Source organism: Salvia hispanica, chromosome 1 (assembly GCF_029641045.1).
Source record: "Salvia hispanica isolate PSC_SH4W2 chromosome 1, Shi_PSC_v1, whole genome shotgun sequence".
Lineage (NCBI taxonomy): Eukaryota > Viridiplantae > Streptophyta > Magnoliopsida > Lamiales > Lamiaceae > Salvia > Salvia hispanica.
This window is the reverse complement of record NC_142692.1, coordinates 31912059-31935151: the sequence shown is the minus strand read 5'-3', so window position 1 is coordinate 31935151 and position 23093 is coordinate 31912059. Positions and strand designations below refer to the sequence as shown.

The 23093-nt window shown below is 36.0% G+C and overlaps 4 protein-coding genes across 4 annotated transcripts; all 4 read right to left on the bottom strand.

Annotated features, from left to right (window-relative positions):
* Positions 1–80: 80 nt before the first annotated feature.
* LOC125220888 (lysM domain receptor-like kinase 4) lies at positions 81–2136 on the bottom strand. Its single transcript, XM_048123020.2, has one exon. It carries the CDS (start codon positions 1934–1936, stop codon positions 116–118), a length of 1821 nt encoding a protein of 606 aa, XP_047978977.2. The 5' UTR covers positions 1937–2136; the 3' UTR covers positions 81–115.
* Positions 2137–5489: 3353 nt separating this feature from the next.
* LOC125185363 (putative galacturonosyltransferase-like 1) lies at positions 5490–6876 on the bottom strand. The gene has a single exon (XM_048081889.2). It carries the CDS (start codon positions 6795–6797, stop codon positions 5715–5717), a length of 1083 nt encoding a protein of 360 aa, XP_047937846.1. The 5' UTR covers positions 6798–6876; the 3' UTR covers positions 5490–5714.
* Positions 6877–11367: 4491 nt separating this feature from the next.
* LOC125223529 (protein JINGUBANG-like) lies at positions 11368–13964 on the bottom strand. Its single transcript, XM_048126714.2, has 2 exons — positions 13325–13964; positions 11368–12225 (listed from the first exon to the last, which is right to left on the bottom strand). The coding sequence occupies exons 1-2, from the start codon at positions 13868–13870 to the stop codon at positions 11500–11502; spliced, it is 1272 nt and encodes a 423-aa protein (XP_047982671.1). The 5' UTR covers positions 13871–13964; the 3' UTR covers positions 11368–11499.
* A 4764-nt stretch (positions 13965–18728) lies between these two features.
* Positions 18729–20720, bottom strand: LOC125219816 (glucan endo-1,3-beta-glucosidase, acidic-like). Its single transcript, XM_048121890.2, has 3 exons — positions 20592–20720; positions 19348–19902; positions 18729–19280 (listed from the first exon to the last, which is right to left on the bottom strand). Exons 1-3 carry the CDS (start codon positions 20665–20667, stop codon positions 18880–18882), a joined length of 1032 nt encoding a protein of 343 aa, XP_047977847.1. The 5' UTR covers positions 20668–20720; the 3' UTR covers positions 18729–18879.
* Positions 20721–23093: the final 2373 nt, after the last annotated feature.

Below are 23093 nucleotides of genomic sequence, written 5' to 3'. Positions count from 1 at the left end.
CTACCCACGTTGAAGTGATTATTATGAACGTCAATGGAGGGGACTCGTTTATTTCTTTTGCAGGATTGTTTATAAATTACAGAGGAAGAGCAAATGCCCTCTTATTGTTAACTCCTTAGTGTGGGGTATGTATAATAGAGTACATTTTCTGAAGAATCGAGACAACCTCGACCATGTCTGGTCGATCGGAAGGGTCTTGTGTCAAACAGCTTAAGCTTAGCTTCACTACCTGGAGGGCATATTTTGTCCCACTATTTCCAGCGAGACCAGAGGCAATTAAACTGCATAGGTCGGTTTCTGCATTCAAGCTTTCCATAAGAGCAGCTATCGTTGTTGAAAGAAGTCTTCCTCCACCATCCTGCTCAAAAACTGGGAATTCATCTGTTATAAGCTCCAGCAGTACTACTCCGAAGGCGTATACGTCGACCTTGGGAGTAACTGGACCTGCACCAAGACATTCAGGTGCCATGTATCCTCTAGTCCCCACAACCCTTTTTGTATCACTGCAGTTTGCTTCTTTTGCAAGACTGAAATTCGCAATTTTTGCTCGCAGGTTTCCATCAAGAAGAACATTGCTGCTTGTTACATCATTGTGCACATAAGCTGGGTTTGCGAAGTTGTGGAGATAGAGAAGGCCATTGGCAACATCAAGTGCAATACGCATGCGTTGGTTCCAGCTCTTCGTATGCTGGGATCCTCTTCTGTTCAGCCAGTCCCGAAGGGAGCCGTTTGCCATGTACTCATACACGAGGTACAAGTCATCTTTATCTTGGCAGAATCCATGAAGTCTTACTATATTGAAGTGATTCATCTTATACAGCATCTTCACCTCGTACTCTGCATTCCCGCTACTCTTTTTAACAGCCAAAACTTCCCGTTTGAAAGTTCCCCGGTACTCGTGGTCTTTGATCCTGCTTCTGGACCCAAAATTTCTAGTAGCCTTCTTTATTTCTGAGAATTTGTATGCTTTCAGGGCTCGATGAATTCCTGCGATTTCAAGAATCAAGTCTTGAGGAGAAGTAGCATTTCTTCGTCTACCATCTGCAACTTGTGCTCTTTTCTTCCAAGACAGAAACAAGAGAACTAGCAGCGATATTAGCAGGAAAAAAGCTCCGGCAGTAATGCCAACAATCATTGGAGCCCTCTTTGGTTGGCTTTTCAGAGAAACGGGAGGAGGCAGAGGTGGTGAAGTAGTCACACTACGCTTCCTGCTTGTAGCTAGCGAATGTGACGGTTCACTTGGCAAAGGGATGAGGATGGTCGTGAAAGGCTCGATTTCAGCAAACTCGTCGTGAAAATGGTTTGCTACATATACACTCACTGCACTCACATTGAATCTTTTGCTTAAACCAAGAAGAGTATCACCATGGCCAACCAAGTAAGTTAGCAAAAATTTCGTCCCGGCATCAGCTTGTTCTGCGGTTGGACATGCACACCTCAGCGGAACTCGCAACTTCTGCCCCGGCAACAAACTCGTCTCCCGGTACATATTTGCATGTTTAAGCGCATCACAAGTGGACAATCCCTTGAAAGTCTTGTCTGCAATTAAGAAGTAAGTCTCGCCGGGTCGGATCTGGTAAGTGGTGGTGGCTTGATAGCTTCGACCTGAACACGAGCACTCAACTGGGACGACGACCTCTTGTCCTTCTGGGAGGACTCTGGACGCCGTGATGTTGTTGATTCGTGAAATTTCAGCTTGGTCTGACGAGGTCAGATTAGCAACGGCCGCAACTGTAACATATGGAGACTTGGCTGTGAAGATCAGGAAAGCCCGGCAAGAGGAGAATTGGCCGTTGCACGTGTGGAGGGACTCTGACAACATAGTTGCTTCGTTTCCGTTGCACCGGTAAATGGCAGCTCCTGAATAGTTCTGCTGAGCCATGAAGCATGGAGGAAGGAAAATGAGAGGTAAGACAAATTTCAGAAATGAGTTCATGGTGGTGAAGTTATTATCTTGAGGTTTTCTATAAGGTTTAAGGGAATCTTGTTTTAGAATTTATGTTGATTGATTTGCTACAGGAATTAGCGCGTTGAGTATTATAAAAATGATTTGGGGATAAACATAATTGACTATAGTAACAAGAATCAAGAACTCACAAGATAATATATGAAGCTCAGACAAATTCTTAATCAAAATGCCATAATTTGAGGGTGATGGAATAAAATATGGTTGTCTTGAAATGTTGTTTTCCTTTTGGAATGGAATGCTAGTGTCCCACTTTTGTAAAACATAAGTGACATGTGAATCAAGTTTTCCAGAAGGTCAAATATTCAACATAGTTTGTTTGTTAATCAAAAGACTAATTACCTTAATTAGGGTAACTAATTAAGATTTATTAGTACGTTATTATAATTTATTGATGCACAGTTGTAGTTCAGTAAACCATAATCGAATTTATTAATCTATAATTATAGTTATCAACTATTGTGTAATTATTTGAGGTAGAGACAGGTTAGAGTTTTTAAATCTTGCAATTGTGTATATTTATGTATTTTCATATGCGAATACTATTAAAAGAATACAAATTTTATTAAAGTTTTAAAAGTTGAATGACCAAAAGTAATTACACAATTTAAAGACAATAAAGAAGTAAACCTAGTGTGCGTATCCAGGTCAAGTGGTAGAGTGGTTAATGTTTGTAACGAAGGTTACAAGTTTGAGTCTTCCATAACCGCATGTGCCTTGCCTCAAACATAGTGTACTGTACTCACACTGTGCCATGCATCTTCTTATTTTTTCAATTATTGTTGCCCACAAAAATTAGCCATATTTTACTTTGTCATGTTTTTTTTCTCTATTAATGTCTCATTTCTCAAATAATAGTAGTATTTTTTCTTTTCTTTTTTTCTATTTATCTATTTTTTGTTCACTTCTAGACTGATAGTGAACGATAAGAATAAAAATTTTACTAGGTCCGCGCGCATTATGATTTGGACAAATCTGTCATCAAATCTCCGACAGAATCTTCATTGTCATAGAAACTTTGACTGTTTGACACATTCAAAGGCATATCCTATATTTCTTCATTTGAATAGTAGTACTACTTTTATCTGTGATATTGCATACTTTATCAGTGCAAATTGTGAAATACTAGTATATAGGCGTTATTGATAAATAAACAAAAATTAAAAAATCATGTTACGCAGGACTCAAACACTAAACCTTATTACACCACTCTACTATTAAGTCTACACATACACAAATTTTTCTTTTTGAACCTTTAGAAGGTGAAATCAAAGTAGGTTTTGATGGGCTCATAAAAATATCATGACTTATGATTATGAATCAACATCTAATTTTTGCTGACCCCAATATATGAAGCTCATAATAATGCCCAAATTAATGATTACAGCCCAACTCATTTTATTATCTCTGCCATTATTTAGTTAACTAGCTTGGCCCTATTGCTCTTTTAATTAGCTTTAGCAAATCTAAATTAAATCAGGCCCAAATACTACCACAAACTTGAGGCTACTCTATTTAATTTATCAGGCCCAAATATATCCCCCTTTTCCCTTTCTCGATTTCCGGCGACAGCTCCGACGCCAGTCCTCTAAAGGCAGTCAAAGTCACCGTCAACATTAACTACCTAAGGCTCTGTTCGCCGAATTTAGAAGACATGTAAAACTCGCCAAATTCTAGCGCATTGAAAGGTGGGACAATTGGCCCAAAAAATTAAGATCGCTCGGTACCCAAGTGATCGAACGTCTGACCATTAGATTTAGGATAACGAGTCCATGCCATTCGACCATGCAAGGATTAAAATAAATTCTTTTTTCCTTTATGAAAGATATGGAATGTATGCGTATCTAATTGATCTATCTTTGTGGGGCTGTTTCTATGTGCTTTCGTTGTTCCACCGACGCATCTTTAAACAAAATTTCAAACTTTTGACATAAGTTTATTCCTAATTAATCATTTGATATATTTTGAAAGTCATAAGCAATCATTTTCAAATTTGGAACATGCGACCTTTCAATGTTTGGTTCACCAGAAATAAACATGTTTTTTTTTTCTTTTCTTTTTGTTTGATGTTGTGTTTTAGACACGATATTAATTAAGTAATAGTATATAACTTAAGTTGGTACAGTACATTATAGTACTAAAAATTTAATTGAAAATGAGACTCACGGATATCAGATATAGTACTCCATTAAATACTAAATTCGTCTAACAAATTATGGAGACAGAAATTTATTTTAGTAGGACTGTATAAAATAAAATTTTAAGCTCAGAAATTTTAAGATACTAACTTATTTATATTTCATTATTTTGTTACGATGATAAGGGGTTTTCAACTAAAATTTACATAAAATATCAAAAATCGACGATTTTAATCAATTAGAAAAATTTTAGGTGGGATTTAAGCTCCTAGTTATCCGTCACTAGCTGTAAAATGAAATTTATTTTTCGTGATAAATTATGATTATATAGCTCTATATTCAAAATTAAATTAAAACGATGTGGCATAAAACCGTGATACAAGTATGAAGGGCAAAATTAAGTCAGAAGCCAAACTCTAATAGAAATTTGACTATAAGTGAAATACCCTCAGATAATACTTATTTAAATTAATCATCTCTAGATTCTAAATAACTGAAATTGATATTAATTCAATATGATATTGAATTTTAAATAAGAATAGCAACTGGAATTAGCTGTTCCATGTTAGGTGTGTTTTAAAAGGTCAGCATATGCATTGCAGGCTCTATTTTGTCCATTATAAAAATTAAAACGAATTTATTAGAAAACAACAACTAAAAGAAGCATCATAGTATTTGAATTTAGTTAACAGATAATCTAAGTGGCTGACTTTTTATGTATTAAAAAGAAGCCATCTGTTATTTCACATATACTAATGATGAAAGTTGAATAAAGGTATCACTATAGTTTATATTTATATGTGCTGAATCATTCCTCTTTTGTCTTTTTTATTTCGAGTTTATTTTTTTTTTTCAATCATTTCCACATTCATAGAGAGGCATTACTCTCGTTTCTGCGTTAATTCCCTTGCCATTTAAGCCGATCTCTTTTACTTCATGCTTATACAAAGACATTATGTTATCCTATATTAATTAACTTTTACTAGTTCACTGTATATTTCATACGATTCACCCGTAAATATTTCAATATATAATATTTGAACAGGATCACTTATGTCCCATCATTTCTGGGGATACATTCAATTTGAACATGAATCCAATTTGATAGCACATTAGATTTTACGAAGATGATGTACGATCCCATTCATTGACACATGAAAGTTGGCGGTACACTCAACTCGAACATGAGAACTAATCTAACCATATTAGATTTTATAAAAGTTACGTACGATCCCATCCATAGACACATAAAAATAGATCAATTATTCAAAACCTAATTGATATTAAGAGAAATGAGTATATGTTTAAATTTTTTGCTTTGTACTACTACTATTATCTATTCTTATAAGTTATCCTCCTTGCTCCTTAAGCTAATGTAATTTACCTTAATCATGGAAAAAGAACTTTCATTCATCTTCAAACAATCTAAAATTATGGCACATACAATCAAATTATTATACCCAAACAGGACAACATTATTTTTCAGTATATTGTGTTGTAGTAACATTTAATACAATGAAAAATTTATGAATGTAACATCTCTCTATACACGAAAAAAAACAGAGTTTACCAAGGAATTTACTTACAAACACGAAAAATTCCCTCATCAATCAAGAATCGAATGAATAGGGAGGCTTGAGCAGATCGTAGGGCGCCCAGAGCGCGTCGAGCGGGCAGGGCCTGCTGGCGTCGAGCCGGGCCCACGGCTTGCCCTTCCCGCTCCAATGCAGCAGGCTGACCGGGCCCGGATGCAGGTCCCGGCACAGCCCGCGGAAGTTATCCCCTCCGAGCCCGTGTTGGTTCCACCGGTGATCCACCGGCTCAATCTCTCCGGCGAACACCAGCAGAAACGGCGGCAGCGATCCCAGCTCGTAGATCCTCATCCTCTTCTGCAGCTCCATCCATTCCTCGATCCTCGCCGTGTACCCGCCGCCACGCCACCGCCGGAGATCGATTACCATGACGCCGGTGTTGAAGTAGCAGGCATTCCGGGCGGCGAAGGTGCCGGCGAGGGAGGGGCTGGACCAGAACGTCGGCGTGAAGTAGGCGGTGAAGTTGGCGTTGCAGTACTCCGGCGCCGCCAGGACCCTGCCGGCGGCGAGCGGGATTCCGGCGAGCTTGGCGATGTCGTCGACGAGGACGAGGTCGGAGTCGAGGTAGACGACGCGGCGGACGCAGGCCGGGAGGAGGTCGGCGAGGTAGCTGCGGGCGTAGTTGAGAGGGCAGTCGAGGGCGGACCGGATGGAGGTCGAGATCAGGCCCGCCACCGCGGCGTCGCGGAAGGGGTAGATCTCGAAGGCGAGGTACGGGAAGGAGGCCGCGATGGTGGAGCCGAGGAGGGGCGCGTCGGCCGAGGCAGACGCGACCAAGTGGAAGACCACGTTTTGCGGGCACGAGGTGTGCTGGAGGATCGACAGGATCGCGGCCATCGACCCGCGGATGTAGGCCGCGTCCAGGGTCATGGCCACGTGGACAGCGTCACTAGAGCAAATAAACTGCTTGCTGTTGACGCTGCCGCTGTCGACGTCCTCGATTGGAGGGCAGGATGGGGCATTGTAGAATTGGGGGGCTTCTCTAAATTGTTGTGAGATTGAGGTTGTCACATTTTGTTGGGAAGAGGGAGTGGCAAATAGAGAGAACATAATTAGAGTGAGAGAAAGAGAGAGGAGTGGTGGTTGTGTGCTCTTCTTCATGTGGATTGTAGATTTTAGGAAATGAGAGAGGGAGTGGGGCTTTATTTGATAGGGGGGAATGGGATGAGTTTGAAATTTAAATGACAAGTTTTGTCTCTCTTTTTGTATACCATTATTCCTTATGCTTATATACTTGTATAGTTGTGATGAAATTTAGTACTCACTTTCTCCTATAATAATCAACACATTTAATCTCTATATTATTCTTCATAATATTTTAATCTAACACATTTAATCTCTAATTTCTTTATCATCTTTTTATCTATCTATCTCTTATCTACTCTTATCTATTGTAATATTGTACTACTAGTATTTACCTTTTGACTATATTTCATCTTTCTTCATATCAGTATTTTATTAAACTTCGTGGTAAAAATAATAGTGAAATTGAATGGAGTGACAAGAAGTGCAGGTGTGGGGTTATGCATAGCTGGATGGCTGACCGGGCCGAGTCAAATATTTTGAAATGGAAGTGGTTTCATACACATTCTAGGTTTCAGCCATATGTGATAATTAGTAGACGACATGAAAGATATTTATGAATTTATATTCCTGGCCATTAGTAATGAATGAATTTATCCATTCCACTTGTAAAGGGTACCTTCAATGAGATTATTCTCCTTGTTATTAATGTACAAGCTGTATTTCATATATCAAAAACTTCAATATATAGTTACAAGTAACCACAGTAAGTGATGTTCGATTTACTAGTTTATAAGAAAATGTCAGTTCTGATATGTCAAGATTTAATTAAGAATACTCACAAGTTAGAATTTTTATCTTGTAAATTCAAATGAGAAGATAATTACTCCATAAGTTAGCATGATCTTTTAACATTTACATAATATTTTGGTTATTCTTTATATAATTAATACTCTATTAAACATTTACTTCTTGGACTTCATTCAATAGTTAATATTTTTGAAATATGGAGTATGCAAATTAAATTGTTAGATAAAGTGGTCGCAAATGGCTGCTCGGAGGGGGCATATAGTCCTAGGCTCCTGGCAATGTTCAATTTCAGCAGCCAGTGGCGGATCTCGGAGGGGGGGGGACTATTTTCCCTTTATCGGGACGTAAAATTATCATATCCGCCCCTTCAGTTTGCCTCCGGCGTCGCCCCGAACAACGAAAAGAATAGCTATATCAAACTAATACTATATATTCCGTCCCCTCCGTTTCCGGATCCTGGATCCGCCACTTTTCAGCCTCAAACTTTATTTTAGTTATAAATATTTCTGCAGAGTTATAACTTACCCGCATGCATGATGATGAAAATAATTAAGCTATAATAATAAAAATCCCCAATTACTCCTAATTAAGGTTAATTAATTAATCATAAAATCATAGTATCTAATTTGGACTAATCACTAATTTCGATTTTAAACAAGCCATCCATTTCATTAATTATTAATAATAGTAGTACTACTAAATTAAAATAAATTAGGACGAAATCCGATGCATAGGTATTTGCCTCTGATCCACACCCAAGGGGTTCAACTAAAGTTGAAGCAAAAAAATTTAAATATATCGAAAACACACTCCTCAAATTTGTCATATTTAATTTTTATTCGTTTGTTGAAAAATCTTTGTCTGAATTGATATCTCTTCTAACATATATCGACGTATAACAGTAGTTGATAATAATGCTTCATCAAACTTTCTCACTTACACTTTCAACATGTGGCAGATTCAAGTGGAGTCGAGGTAGTCCAAACTCATCGTATTAAATTTTGTATTTTGAGCTGTAGTAGGCCGCCGCACCGCTTGTGCCTTACTACGTACGTATGTAAATCTTTTTCAATGTGTCTGGCCCAACAAATTCTACTTTTTAAATCCGTCTTTATTTTTGTCTCGTGAAATACATGGATTTTTTAATCTATTACTCCTAATTTTTTTCTGTGTATCAAAGAATACTAGACTTTTGCTTTGTTTGCACATTGAAGCTTGCAGGCTGAGAGAGTCTTGGGAATTTTCCAAAAATGACAGTGCAACTGCAACATCCTCTTATCAAAATTTGTAGTAATTATATTTTTTGGTAAGCGACTCCATCTTCCTTTATTTTTATTAAGTCATACACTCTAATGCAAATTTGTGTATTAACTTATATTGTAAATGAAGATGTGTCAATTTTATGATATATGAGTTTTAACTAATGGTGTATCGTTATCATTTTTTAATTTTAGGTAAGGAAAATCTGAATTTAATTAGTATAGCTTATCTTCATATTTATAATTTTCTTATGAAACTTTTTTATATCTTTTTGCATTTTTTTTGTTGGATATATATTTTACAATTTCCTCCAAAGTCATCTGAGTTATAAATAAAACTAATTATTTATAAATGCGAATGACTTTTAGGTGAAATTTGACACACTTGAATACTCTCTCCGTCTGTGAATAAGAGTCCCCATTCATTTTTTACTATAAATAATAATAAGATCTCACATTCGATTAACTTATTCTATTCACATTTCATTTAACACTAATACTTATATATAAACAAGTGAGACTTATATTTTATTAAGTTTTTTCACTCACTTTTTTAAACATTTTTTAAAATTCGTACTCTAAGAAATTAGACTTTTGACGGCTGATGGAAGGAGTATAAAATAAGGTAATATAGTCCTCCAAATTTTGTTGATAATAATAATAATTATACGGAGTACAAGTTTTGGGCTTTAAAAACATTTCGAAAAGAAGCCATGCGAACAATTTTATTGGGCTGGCTTATTTAAGAGGTAAGTCCTGGACTTGGGCTCATTAAAATCTATTATACCTCTCTCACGAAATCAGATTAACTACATATACTAAAATAATGGGTTAAAATCAAATATTTTCACTGACCAATTTAAATAGAAGATATTTTTAAGATACAACAAAAATAAATTATGTGTTGTGGGTGTTAATAACAAGAAGGAATGAAACAACAGGGATTGAATATAAGCTCTTGTATTCTTGAACGAAGAAGACCGAACTAATAGTACGCACAAAACCTTTTACATGTGTCTTACTCCCTCTGTCCTAAGGAAGATGACTCCTTTCCTGGGCGGCACGAGATTTTATTCAGTTATATTTTGTGTGGTAAGAGGAAAGAATAAAGTAAGAGAGAGGAAATAAAGTAGAGATAAAAGTGTTTCCATTTTAAGTAATGGGTCATTTTGATTGGGACAAAGACAAACTAAAAAGGAAAGTGGACCATCTTCAATGGGACGGAGGGAGTACATTGAATGTATAGGGATCCAAATAAGTATTAATACGACAACATGAACGACCACACCATATTTTTTGAGCTTAAGTAACAAAGAATTAAGAAGAAGTTGTACTCCCTCCATCCCAAATTACTTGAGTCGTATTCTATTTTAGGTTGTCCCAAATTACTTGAGTCATTTCTTTTTTTTTTTGGCTAAAAACAAACATCTGATTTCACCACTTTATTTTTTCTTTTATTTTATTCTCTCTCCTTTCTCTTACTTTATTTTCTCCTCTAATTTATTTAACTCACCAAACACAATTTTTTTGAATTTCATGTAAAAAAAAGAAACTTCTTAAGTAACATGGGACGGAGGGAGTATTAATAGTATAACGAGGGGAACAGCTAATTAAACAAATCTAGACATATAAAACATTTAAGAATGTTTACAACTTTATAATTTGTCATTCAGATTTTAAAAATTATAGTAGGTAGTATATAGTATGAGAAATAAACAATAAGAGTGACATATTTTTCCTAATTTTACAAGCAATTAAATTAATTATTCCATATTAACCCGTGTTTCATAATCATATGCATATATATAGAGCAATATTAAGGGTCTGTCAAATTGGGTACCCGCGGATACCCGATCCCGAAATTCCCAAAATCCCATACCCGATACCCGACCCGGTTTTTATTTTGGATACCCGACTCGGATATCCAGTCCCGATTGAGACTGACCTTTTTTTTTTTTTAAATCAACTACAAAATTTTAGAATTTATTTCATATTATTTAGTTAAAATAGGGGCAGTACCTAAGGGGCATGCACCTAGTTGGACTAGAGCTTGGTTTTTATGTGGATGGCAGAGGTTGAGAGTGAATACATTCCTTACCAAATTGTGGCACTCGACTATTTTTTTTAAAACCCATGTAATATTTGATTTATCTAATATGAATAAACTTGTCCATATTTCACAAAAAAAACTATCACAATAACATCCTCCCTAATAAACATCACAATTCAATAATTCAAAAGTTCAATCATTCATCCACAATAACCTATCACAATTCATAAATCTAAATCACTAATATCTTACTTATATGCTAACAAGTATTAACTAAAAGATAATTAAGAAATTAAATTACATTTAATTATAATAAAAATATAATTTATTAATTTTAAAAAATAAATCGGGTATTTCGGGTATACCCGATCATCCAAAATTCTTACTACCCGATCCTGATTCGATACCCGAAAAATCGGATTTCGGATATTCAATTATCCGATATTTTCGGGTTCAGATATCGGGTATCCAATACCCGGTATCCATTTTGACACCCCTAGTAATAGGATGGAAAATGAAGCTCAAAATATGGCAAATGTTAGGAAAATATCATAATCAACTAGTAATACAATATACAGTAGTAACTAATTATTGAATTAGTGATAAGCTTAAAGTATGATGACATTACAATAAAATGAAGAAGCTATGAATTTATGATTCCTCAATACTTGGCGGACGGAATGGAAGCAGATTCCCAGTGAAACTGGTCGGCCGCCGCCACCTCCGACACACTCCACACCTTGACCGACTTATCCAAACTGCCACTATACACCACCCACTTCTCCCCCCTCTCCCTGTCCCTCTCCACCGCCAGGCACTTGACCGGGCCCGTGTGCCCCGTGAGCACCGACAGGCACGTGTGCGCGCACGTGCCGCCCTCCCTCCTCCACACGCATATCGCCTTGTCCGCCGACCCGCTCATCACCAGCCGCCCCGCCGCCGCCAGGCACAGCACCGCCAGCTTGTGGCCCCTCAACACCCCGCCGTGCCGCTCCGCCTCCCAGAAGTTCACCACCCCGTCCGACGACCCCGAGTACACCACCCTGTCGGCGTCGCTCACCGCCAGCGCCGTCACCGCCGACTCCTGCGTCAGGAGGGTTCTCGTTGGGGTGTGTTTGTACGATTTCCCCTTCTGCTCGCGCCGCCACGCCTTCACCGTGCCGTCGGCCGACCCGGTGTACACCATGGCGCCGGTGGTGGCCACCACGGAGTTGACTGCGTCGTCGTGGGCCTTCACGGACTCCACGCACTTGGAGTGGTCCGGCCGCCACACTTTGAAGGTTTTGTCCCACGAGGCCGAGTAGAGGATTCCGGCCTCCTTGTCCATGCTCAGGCACGAGATGGCGTCCGTGTGCTTGATCCACACCGCGCTCCTCTTGCGCCGGACCTTCATAGGAAAACGTTGGGAGATAAAAGAGAGAGTAAAGTCAGTTCACAACCAATAACCATATTTTTATCATACATAATGGAGTGATATTATTAAAATTAATCACTTCCTATTTTTAGTAGATTAAAATTCCCTCCGTCCCATAATAATTATCACACTTCGGTCTGTCCTATAATAATTATCACACTTCATTTTTACCATAAATGGTAAGTAGATCACACATTCCACTAACTCATTTTACTCACATTTTATTATAAAACTAATATAAAAAGTGTATCTCACATTCGACTAACTTTTCCAATCAATTTTTTTTTATATTTTTTAAAACTCGTGCCCATAATGATAATGACAATTATTGTGAAACGGAGGGAGTATAATTTATAATCCATGTAAATAAATCACAAAAATATGACTAAATAATTCCATCCATTCAGAGTGCAAGTATGTTTTATTTTGCCAAAAATGGACGTTTGTGATAAAATATTTTATTTCATTCTTATTTACTCTATATTATCAGTCCATCCAATTCACATTATACTTATATAGTACTCCTACCTCCCATATTAAAAGTTACTAATTTATTTTCTTAAATAGGTTCCACATTTCATTAACTTCGTTCCATTTATATTTTATCACAAAATTATTACTCCCTTCATCCCCATTAATTGACACCCTTTTTTTAACTATTCTTGTGAGTGTAAATTAATATATAAAAGTATGATTCATATTTCACTAACTTATTCCAACTATTTTTCACTATTTTTTAAAACTTGTGTTAAATTAAACCGTGGCAATTAATGGGGACAATGGGGGACAGAGAAGTACATAGACAAGTAGAAAACACATTTCACTACCCATTTAAATATACCATCCTTTGCATATTGCTAAGTTAAAGTGAGATAATTTATGATGAATGAAAGGAATAATATGTAGATTCTTAACTTCCTTAATGCATAAAATAAATATGACACGCACTTTAATGTGTTAGTGCACGTACATAGGCGCACTAATTATCATGCAATATTTAGTGGTTTATTACGCATGATGTGGCAGTGCTCATAGGAGATTTCCTCAATAAATAAATATATTCATATCACACCTCAACGTAGTTCGCAGGCTTGATCGACGCCTTAAATATGTCAAAAAAGGTCGGCATCGTCCCCGACCGCTTGTACACATTCGGGTTCTTCGGGCTGATCTTCCAAACCCGGATCTTCCCGTCCTGGTGCCCCGTGAATATCTTGTCATCCGCGATGATAATGGCCTTCACGAGGCCGCTGTTGGACTTGAAGGCCGAAAAGTCCTTCATGCCCTTCCACACGCGGATGTTCTTGCTGTCGGACCCCGTGTAGAGCACGTCGTCCTTGGCCGCGAGGGAGTATATGTGTCCTTCCTCGCGGACCAGGGAGCCGATGAGGCTGTTCTGGAGCTGCTCGGACGAGTTTTTGCTTGGCGCCTGGCCGAAGGGGCCAGGCTGGTTCCACGGGGACATCATCATCGGGGAGCCCTCGCCGCTGTTGCGGTTGGGCTCGTACCCGTTGAAGCTGCTGTTGCGGTAGTCGTCCATGTTGCCGCCGCTAGAGGAGGAGAGGTTGGGGTCGGGGTGGACCATGTTGCCGGCCATGGCGTTCTTGTCTGAGGACATTGGTTGATTAGTTGTGAGAAATTTGTGTTGGATTGGGAGATTGTGAGGGGAAAAGAGGTGGAGAGAGAGTGATGGGGAGAGAATTCAGGGAGATATTAAGGGCCAAATGAATTTAGGAAATGGACTAAACTAGCACTACTTAATTTATAAGTATGTATATGGTCTAAAGTAGATGGCTCATAGTACTATTTTTATCATCACAATTATAACAAATTAATGTGTCCGGATATAATATACTATAGGGGTGTTCGGTTGCCATGATTAAATCCCATGATTAAATATGTATCATGTTTGGTTCATGAGATTGAACCCTACAACTTAATCCTAGATGGATAGTCTCATGATAATTAGTCATAGCCTCCCCCTCCAATTAAAATAATCCCACAACTTAATCCTAATTGGATAGTCTCATGATTATTAGTCATGGCAACCAAACGCCACCTATATACTCTTCTCACGTGTTATAAAATATTAGTAATCTATAATTATTTAGATTCATCAAAAGATCTTCAATCCCAACTTTATAATAATCGCTGCCCGAGATGTTCTAGTGGAACCTTCCAAAAAAAAATACTACTGCTATGAATCACACGAAATGGGACAAAGAAAGTGTACATAATTGATCTTTCGACTATGAATAATGTATGTCTTGACTTGAGTCTTGACAGTATAATTGGTGGTAATAATTAAGATGACATGACGTTTGTGTGTTTAGACAAAATATGCAGTACTACTAATTAACTTAGTATGAATCTTTATCTAAGATTTAAATTAGTACTGGTTTAAATTTGTGTTATTGGATTGACTAGATTGTTTCATAATTTTAGTACGGTGGTTGGTAAATAAGCGGGCGGAACCTAACCTATATAAATTTGGAATAAATAAGCATAAGCTCTTGCAATATTGTGTCACATCAAATGTATTAATAAAAGTATGACATATGTAGTGCAGGTACTTCTACGGGTAAATAGGTGACACATGGATCATTTTTTATAGCTAGGGATTGAGTACAAAGTTTACCTAAGAGGCTAAGACTTAAAATTTTCCTCACATGCGGGTGATATCATATTATCAATGATAGCCACCATCTCCCCTTCCTTTAATTAGTTCAATATGAATAAGTAATACAGCATATAAAAATGGAACTGTTTATTTCTATGTGAAAAATATGGCAAATGAGTATATAACTAGTACTCCCATGTAATAAAATCAAATATTTACCCAATTAATTACTAACATCGAATAAAATAAAACATTTATCCGACTGATTACTTTTAGTTCAACTCCCACACATTGCCTGTATCCATGCTCTATCTTAATTAACGTATTTCCATTAATTCCCTTCTTCTTTCTTTAATCTTTTTTATTTTTAAAACTTTGTACAGTTTGGTTTGTTATAATTTCAAAAACAATGTCTTAACCCCAAAAATTTAAAAGACAAATCAAATTTACAAATTAGATTAAATCTTTTATAATTAATTGAAAATTAACTAAAATTATGAGGGCCCCAATCCCTCCTGGGAATGGACGGCTTGAGGGAAGAGTCCATTTGGTTAATGCAATTCAACCACGTGTAAAAAATAGTAGTACATTTTGGCAGGTCATGTTGCTGTACATCCATGTGAATTTTGTTCTAATAATGAACCCTTGGTAAAAGTTAGAGCACTAAGGCTATCTCCATGACCAAACACGGATCAAGGAAGTTTAACACATGATGTCGGAACTCGCTAGTGTCAGGCAGGGAGTTTTTAGCTATGTGAATTGTGAAATTGCACTTTCGGTTATGATCACATATTATGATGAAGCCCTAAAAATCGCACAACAATAAATAGAGAAAGATGCAAAATTATTATAAGGCCAAAGACCGGTTAATAGAGTTTTCGGCCGACTGGGGGTTGGTCAACTCGCGCGACCCCATCTAGGTCTATCCCTAATGCTCATCTAGCTCAACATAGTTCGTCTTTGTATACATTTCATTTATATTTGATTCACCCTATAATCTAGACCATAATATAATTCTACTTATTTAATTATTTTCATTCAACTTAATAAGTAGGAGTAGAACATATCCTTAATCAGCATGATCGCAGCAGAAGAGTTGATACGGATGGATGTGTGATGCCACAAATGAGATGGGTACACGGTTTTCGGTTAAAAGTTTCGGTGATCATAAAAAATATTACTATTAAATATTGTATTTCATCCCTGACCTTTATAATGGCACCAATTCTAAGACATAAGAAGATAAAACTTAAAAAAAACAAATTACAAAGTAAGCAAATTAAAGAAACCCTATTTGGTAGAATAAAATAATATTAGAACTAATAACTTTCTATCTGCTTAGTTCAATCAAAACAACTTAAAATTTTTATGATATCCTAATTTAGAGAGAAGGAAAACAAATGATCAAAGTTATTAATGTTGAATCATGTCCCTATATCACTCTCTCTTTTCACACAATAGAGTTTTGGGCGACACTCCAAAGCACTCTTGTATATCTTAAATCATTTGTCTTGTATGATTGTCTGATTGGGCCCGGAATCAGAAAAGGTTTGCTACTATGAAATGATTTGGGGCCTTGTTGCTCTTCTCCTTCAAGCTAAGTGTGCTTTTCGAGGTTTTGGACTATATACACCAATGCACTTTATTATACTATCTCAGCTTTCAAGTTATCAAAACTAGCCAAATACCATCATAGTTTCACATGCATCCATCTTCTATAATTGATTTATAGACGTTAGTGAATTGAAAGTGTATATCACATTGCAGAAACGTTGGATCTTATATACGTTAGGTTGAGAATATTACAGATGATTTGTTTAATTGCAATTTGTGAAATACTAATTGAGTGAAAATCAGGTCCCAAATTTTTATTAGTTTTGTAGTGTTTAATTTGTTTAAGTAATTTGTATATGTAGATACAAAAAAATGTGATTTTATATGACTAAAACATTCATAATGAATAAATGAAATGATGTTTATGTGTATTGTTAGCAAATGGGGATCTCATATTTGAGAAGAAATTGAGAATATTTCCATTTACAATATTAGAGCTAGAAAGGAGTATAATGGATACCAAACCAAATTAAGATAACCATTTTACAAAATTAGACAGTTTAATTGTTTTAGAAGAATTGTATTGCAATCATTAAGTTTTTTTGCGCGTAGACAAGGATATTTTCATTTGAAGAAAATAACTAAAGAGCATAGAATGAGGTGTTGACACATTGGCAATAACAAATATGAAGATATCTAAGGACTCAAAAAATTCAACAAATTAGTTGAAACACCATGTCCTACTTATTTGCTATATTTAGGGGGCCTAAGGATAGGGAAATTCTTGTTTTTTCCCTAAAACTCCTAAACAAAACTTTCATAAATCCACGACCAACTAAAAGGAAACTAGGATGTGACTACAAGGCTATAGTTCACGGACACTTGTATCAAGTTCATAATGAAATATCAGTATTACTATACACTACTACTTTTAAGCTACGTCAAGTCATCATACATAGAAAACAACATTATTAATATTTTTCCTATAAGTGAAACTATATAATTGATTCATCAAATTGATACCATATATTATTGTCGATTATGTGTTGATTATAGTGGAAGATTCAGGTGGGTGTCAGTCATCTGGGTAGGATTGGGCTCGATCGACTCCATCGCCGACTCAAGGGTCGAAAAATTTTATTAATTTGGTCTTCACTGGAATTTGTAACTATTTTCAGGGATGAAATTTACTTATGATTTTTCTTATTATCCATTGTCAGTGTAGGTGATGTAAATATTAACATTTTAAGTTAATTTCATGAATTTTCTTTACAGCTATTATTATTATGATTAAACTTGGTTAGCCGATTGCGTTGTGTTGAGTAAAAACTAGAGTAATATAAATATTGTGGTCTTTATTTCCGAAAAAATGGTTTGCCTCATGGACTAGTTAATTGGGCCTCGTTTGGGCTAGGATTAAATTCTTGGACTAAATGATAAAAAATTATTGGATCATCAATCATTAAATATTGTGGCACAATGTCGCAAACGCGCTCGCCGCGCGGGTGGCCGTTAAATAGCTGTATTAATTTTAACATTTAAAGAAAATCAAATTTTGTATAATTTTCTTATTTTAAATCGTTTGGCACCGAGTAACAATGACTTCAAATTAAATTGGTTGATCACCGAGTAACAATGACTAATTAAAATTAAATTGGTTGATCATTTATTTAAGTCCATGAATCTACAAGATCATAATATTGTAATATACTCTTTCTTTTCCAGGCTACGAGTAATTTTTTTCTTTTAAAAAGTTCCAAAATAATTAAGTCATTTACTATGTTTTTTAGAAAAAAATAATCCTCTCTATTAATTTATTCTCTTTTCTTAATTATTCACTATCTCCTGACACATTATTTTTAATCTACGAGATATAAAGAATTTTCTCTATTACACCCTCCATCCCACAAAGATTGTTCCATTTTTTCATTTTCGTCCGTTCCACAAAATTTGTCTCATTTCACTTTTTATCATTTTTAGCAGAAGACCTCATTTCAACTAACTTATTCATACTCACATTTTATTATAAAACTAATAGTATATAAAAGTGGATCCACATTTCACATTTTTTCAACTCACTTTTTGTTACATATCTTAAAACCTGTATTCGGGCAAAGTGAGACAATCTTTGTGGAACGGAGGGAGCTAGTAACAAGGAATTAACGGAGGGAGTAGAAGTTAGTACTCTTATTTTGTATGATAAAAGTGGGAATTTTTTTTAGCTCTCTTTCATTATTTAGATTTGCAACAAAGATATACGGATAACAATTTATGAAAAGCAAGGTCAGCGAAAATCAATCTATTTATGATAAACAGATGATTATTATTAGCATTTGTGGTAAACGGCGTATACATACAATACTTTATTCTCGAAACATAATTGCAAATGCAACCAACCTTATTTAAATAGACGAGACTATATATAGTCCTTATTACACATGCATATTCATCAACTAATTGAAACTGATCGGGTACTTGGCTTGCCTATTCGGGCGAAAGATCCCGAAATTCCTCTCAATCTCCGGCCCCCCCTTCTGATTCTCATCGTACATAGCAAAAATATACGTCTGAATCGGCCTTCCCGGTCGCTTCGGGGTCCCATTCTTCACACGCTGGATCAAATTGTTGTTGTAGATTCTCGCGTATTCAACCGACGTCGTGTCTCCTCCCGCGGATGGCCACCCACTCTCCGAGACCACTATCTCCACGGCCGACCCCCCCGCCTTCTCCAGCGCCGCGTACGTGGCGTCCAGTATCGCGTAGAACAGATTATCGTACCTTATCCCGCCCGGAACAGTCACCCCGCTGTTGGGCTGCAAGAGCGCGTAGTTGAGGCTGATGCTCCCTTTGTTATCTAATTGGATACAGAGAAGATTAGCATGACCTCCGCGCATAAATCAAGAAATGTAGTAATTAATTACCTATGTAAGAGAAGTAGGTGTAAAGGTTGAGGAGCAGTGGGGCCCGGGTGTCGGCCAAGAACCGGACGATTGGGTTGATAAACCCGGTGACGTCGGATCGGAAGACGCCGTCGGCCGGAGGGTAGGAGTTCCCGAGCAGGCCGGTTTCGACGGCGGTGGAGACTTTGATTTGGTTGGCGAGGCCGGCGGCGGAGATGGCGTTGTTGACGTTGCGGAGGGCGGGGAGCACGAAGGAGGCGTATTGCGCGGTGTCGCGGATCGGGCTGACCTCGTTGCCGACGGCGATGTAGCGGAAGCGGACGGTGGGGTAGTTGCGGACGTTGTTTTGGACCCAGGTGTTGGCGTTGGCTTGGCTGGCAGCGAGCCTCTGGAGGTCGGTGTTGGGGACGCCGAGGATGACCTCGATGGGGGAGCCGCGGAGGGCTTGGAGTGTGGCCGGGTTCGGGTCATAGATTCGCATCCGCCGGATGTTGTACTGGTTGTAAAGGGCCACCGTGTCGGCCGCGGACGGGAGGTTGTTCCCGAGTGTCCCGTAGCACACGCCCGTCTGCGCGGCTGCGTAAGAAAATTCGTTTTCTTAGATTTTTACGAAAACTATGTACGATCTCATTTGTTGAAACTATTCTCACATAAATTTGTACTAGTATCATGTGAACCTATCAACTAGCACAATCGCGTGAATCTTTGATTTTCGCACAAATTTGAACTATCACGGGAATAAGTTCAACTCGTGCTCGCACGAACCTTTGATTCTCGACCAATTCTGGTTGAATTCTTATCAGAATTTACCAGATATAGTTTACATGGTATGAATTGGCTAAGTTCGTACCAAGATTACTAGGTCTGTAAATAACCTAGAGGACATTTTTTTCATAAATAAAAAATGGTGATATTTTAATTCTTTTAGTTAATGGCATCCGTTTTCATTGATCAATATCTTGTGGGATAGTTCAAAATTAGTCACTTTATATCTCATCATATATTATTTTATTCATTAATCAATATCGTTCGAAACAGTTTAATTGTGCTCGCGTGAAACTTTCACAAACACGACTTTTTACAAAATTAAAGTTCAGTATAAGTGATAATACTATTAACTAACTAACTTATTAGTGACTATGTTCGCCATTTCCACATTTAGAAATGTGTGTGACGATATAAAAATCTGCAAAAGGGACCAAGATTTTACTATAAAGAATTATTATAAGCTAGAAACTAATTTTAGTGTGTGGACTTAAGCTAACCTGTGAAATCGAGGGCCACCATGATCAGCAGCACTGATGAGAGCATTGAAGACATGACATGATATGCTTTGGCCATTGGGAAGACTTAACCAAATTTTGTTGATGAAATTTGTTTAGCTCCACTTCCTTTTTATAGTGGTTCGGATGGAAATAAATTACTTCTCCGTCCATGATTAAATGTTTAAATGTCTTATATTTGATCGGCATAAATTTTATAAAATTGTTTGACTTTATTAAGTAAAATGAAATGAAAAAGTTAATGGAATTTGGTACATACTTTTATAATATATTGAGTTAATAAAATATGAGAGGAATGAGTTAGTGAAATGTAGGGCCATTTACTAAATATAGTAAACATGAAATGCGATATATATTGATGGATGAACGAAAGTGAAAAAATATGATATTAAATGATGGAGAGGGAGAATATTAACTTTATATATCCCATTGTTTTAATGTCTAATTTAAAAATATCTCACACTATCGCAGGGGCGGACCTATATAGAAAGAATAGGGGGCATTTGCCCCTCCTCAATATATTTTTGTTAAACTATTTTATTTTTTAATTTTTTAAATTTCTCAATTTTCTTCATATATGGCCCCCTCAAATTTCAAAAATTCTTTATAGTTTATATTTTTGCCATTTCTGAATTGAATTCCTGGATCCGCCCCCGCACTATCGTAATCGTCTAAAATGTCACTTATGTCTAACTATGCCGTATCGTGTGCGTGTTTTAGCCGAAAACGTCCCATGTCCGAAAATGATAGGGTAGAACATTTTCGACAATTGTGATCGGGTGCGTGTATACAATATTTTCGAATCAAGCAATATGACAAAATTGATATTATGCTCCGAGTCTACGAACTACAAACATAGGCTAAAATTGTAATTTTAGGTTATTAATGGCGGCTGAAAATTCTCTTCTGCCAAACTAATTAATCGTCTCTATACGGAAACAAGAATGAATCAACAGAGTGTAATAATGGATAGAAATTATATGTAATTAAAGAGTATGTGAATGTATAGATTCTTTGAGTCATATTCAGACTATTCGCCTGTTATACTATAATTAATTACATTAGCCGCCTAGTATAGTGCATCACCAATAGTATTTGTCCAGACATATTCGTATGACAATTTTATTTGATATATATCTCAAATTATTTATCGTTTATCTGGAATATTTAGCACTATGACATGGGTTTAATAATATCTATATTATCAGATTAATTATTAAAGAATAGTATATGAATATTTAGCCATATGAATATTAAATATTATTACTCGTGAAAAAAATAAACACTACTATATATGAAAAAGAGTTGCTACGATTGTTCTCTCACGATTTCTTTTTGTTGGGGGTGGCCGACCTATAAGCCTTGGACTTGGACTAAATCAGACAAACAATCTCTACATTGGTTTCCAAGAAAAAATTACTAGAATTTAAGTCCATGATCCCCCAACCATTTTTAAATTAATATTAATATATAGCTCATTAAACGTTATATACTATACTATAATAACGATAAAATGTACTAGTATTTTTTATATTTTACTATGATTTAATGTTAAGTTATAAATGTATGTTTGTTGCTATTTTTTGTAGTCCACACTCCTATATTTTTTTGACATATTAATATTTAATCTTGTTTTATTATTTCTTTTATATATGAAAATTTCTTATAGTGTGATTCACATATTATCAACATTGTTATTTTTATAATTTATTTTTAAAATTACATTATTAACTCTTGAATTATGGTTTGAAGTTTGATCTCCAACAAAGTATTTATGCTTCGTGTCATCGTAGTAGTCAAATATTTTTTCTATTATTTTCTTTTACGCAATTGAGCCATCTTACACTTGAACCACAAACATAATCAGTGCATGTCCAACCTATTTGGTAATCCTCAACTTTAAGATGAACTCCACCATTTTTCTTGCCCACAAATTAAAAAAATAGAATATATTATATTTATATAATATAAACTACTCGATATTCTCCACCATTAATTCATGTTTCCACTTATTACATATATAATAACAATAAAGCTATGCAACCAAATTTTGTACAACCAAAAATTGGTTTATTTAAGAAAAAATATAATTTATTTATGCATTTAATTAAAAAATATAGACATACATATAGTATAGGGAACGTTCATAATATTATGGTATTTGTGTATAATTTTTTAATTTTTTTTTAATCATAAAATATAATTAATGCATGTTTTAATTCAAATTTGAAAAATAATAGAGAAATAATTTAAATATAAAAATAAAAAATTGAAAATGAGGCCAAAAACTAATAAAGTGTTTTTAATTTGTTAACCAACTATATTTAGTATCTTAATATTTAATTAACACATCAAAATTACTAATATGATCTTGTTTTGGTTGTACAAAATTTGGTTATTTATCATTACTCATATAATAAATACTTGGGCAAGAAATTAAATGTAATTCAGTTATAAGTGGAAGACTTAGAAAAACCTTTTCAA

What these genes read in the sequence shown, in the direction of transcription:
- LOC125220888 (XM_048123020.2), bottom strand. Translation starts at nt 1,936, where the DNA reads ATGAACTCATTTCTGAAATTTGTCTTACCTCTCATTTTCCTTCCTCCA.
- LOC125185363 (XM_048081889.2), bottom strand. Translation starts at nt 6,797, where the DNA reads ATGAAGAAGAGCACACAACCACCACTCCTCTCTCTTTCTCTCACTCTA.
- LOC125223529 (XM_048126714.2), bottom strand. Translation starts at nt 13,870, where the DNA reads ATGTCCTCAGACAAGAACGCCATGGCCGGCAACATGGTCCACCCCGAC. An exon ending in AGCCTGCGAACTACGTTGAG is followed by an intron (nt 12,226 to 13,324) that starts GTGTGATATGAA and finishes TTTCCTATGAAG; the next exon opens with GTCCGGCGCAAGAGGAGCGC.
- LOC125219816 (XM_048121890.2), bottom strand. Translation starts at nt 20,667, where the DNA reads ATGGCCAAAGCATATCATGTCATGTCTTCAATGCTCTCATCAGTGCTG. An exon ending in GGTGGCCCTCGATTTCACAG is followed by an intron (nt 19,903 to 20,591) that starts GTTAGCTTAAGT and finishes TTTCTTACGCAG; the next exon opens with CCGCGCAGACGGGCGTGTGC. An exon ending in CACCTACTTCTCTTACATAG is followed by an intron (nt 19,281 to 19,347) that starts GTAATTAATTAC and finishes GTATCCAATTAG; the next exon opens with ATAACAAAGGGAGCATCAGC.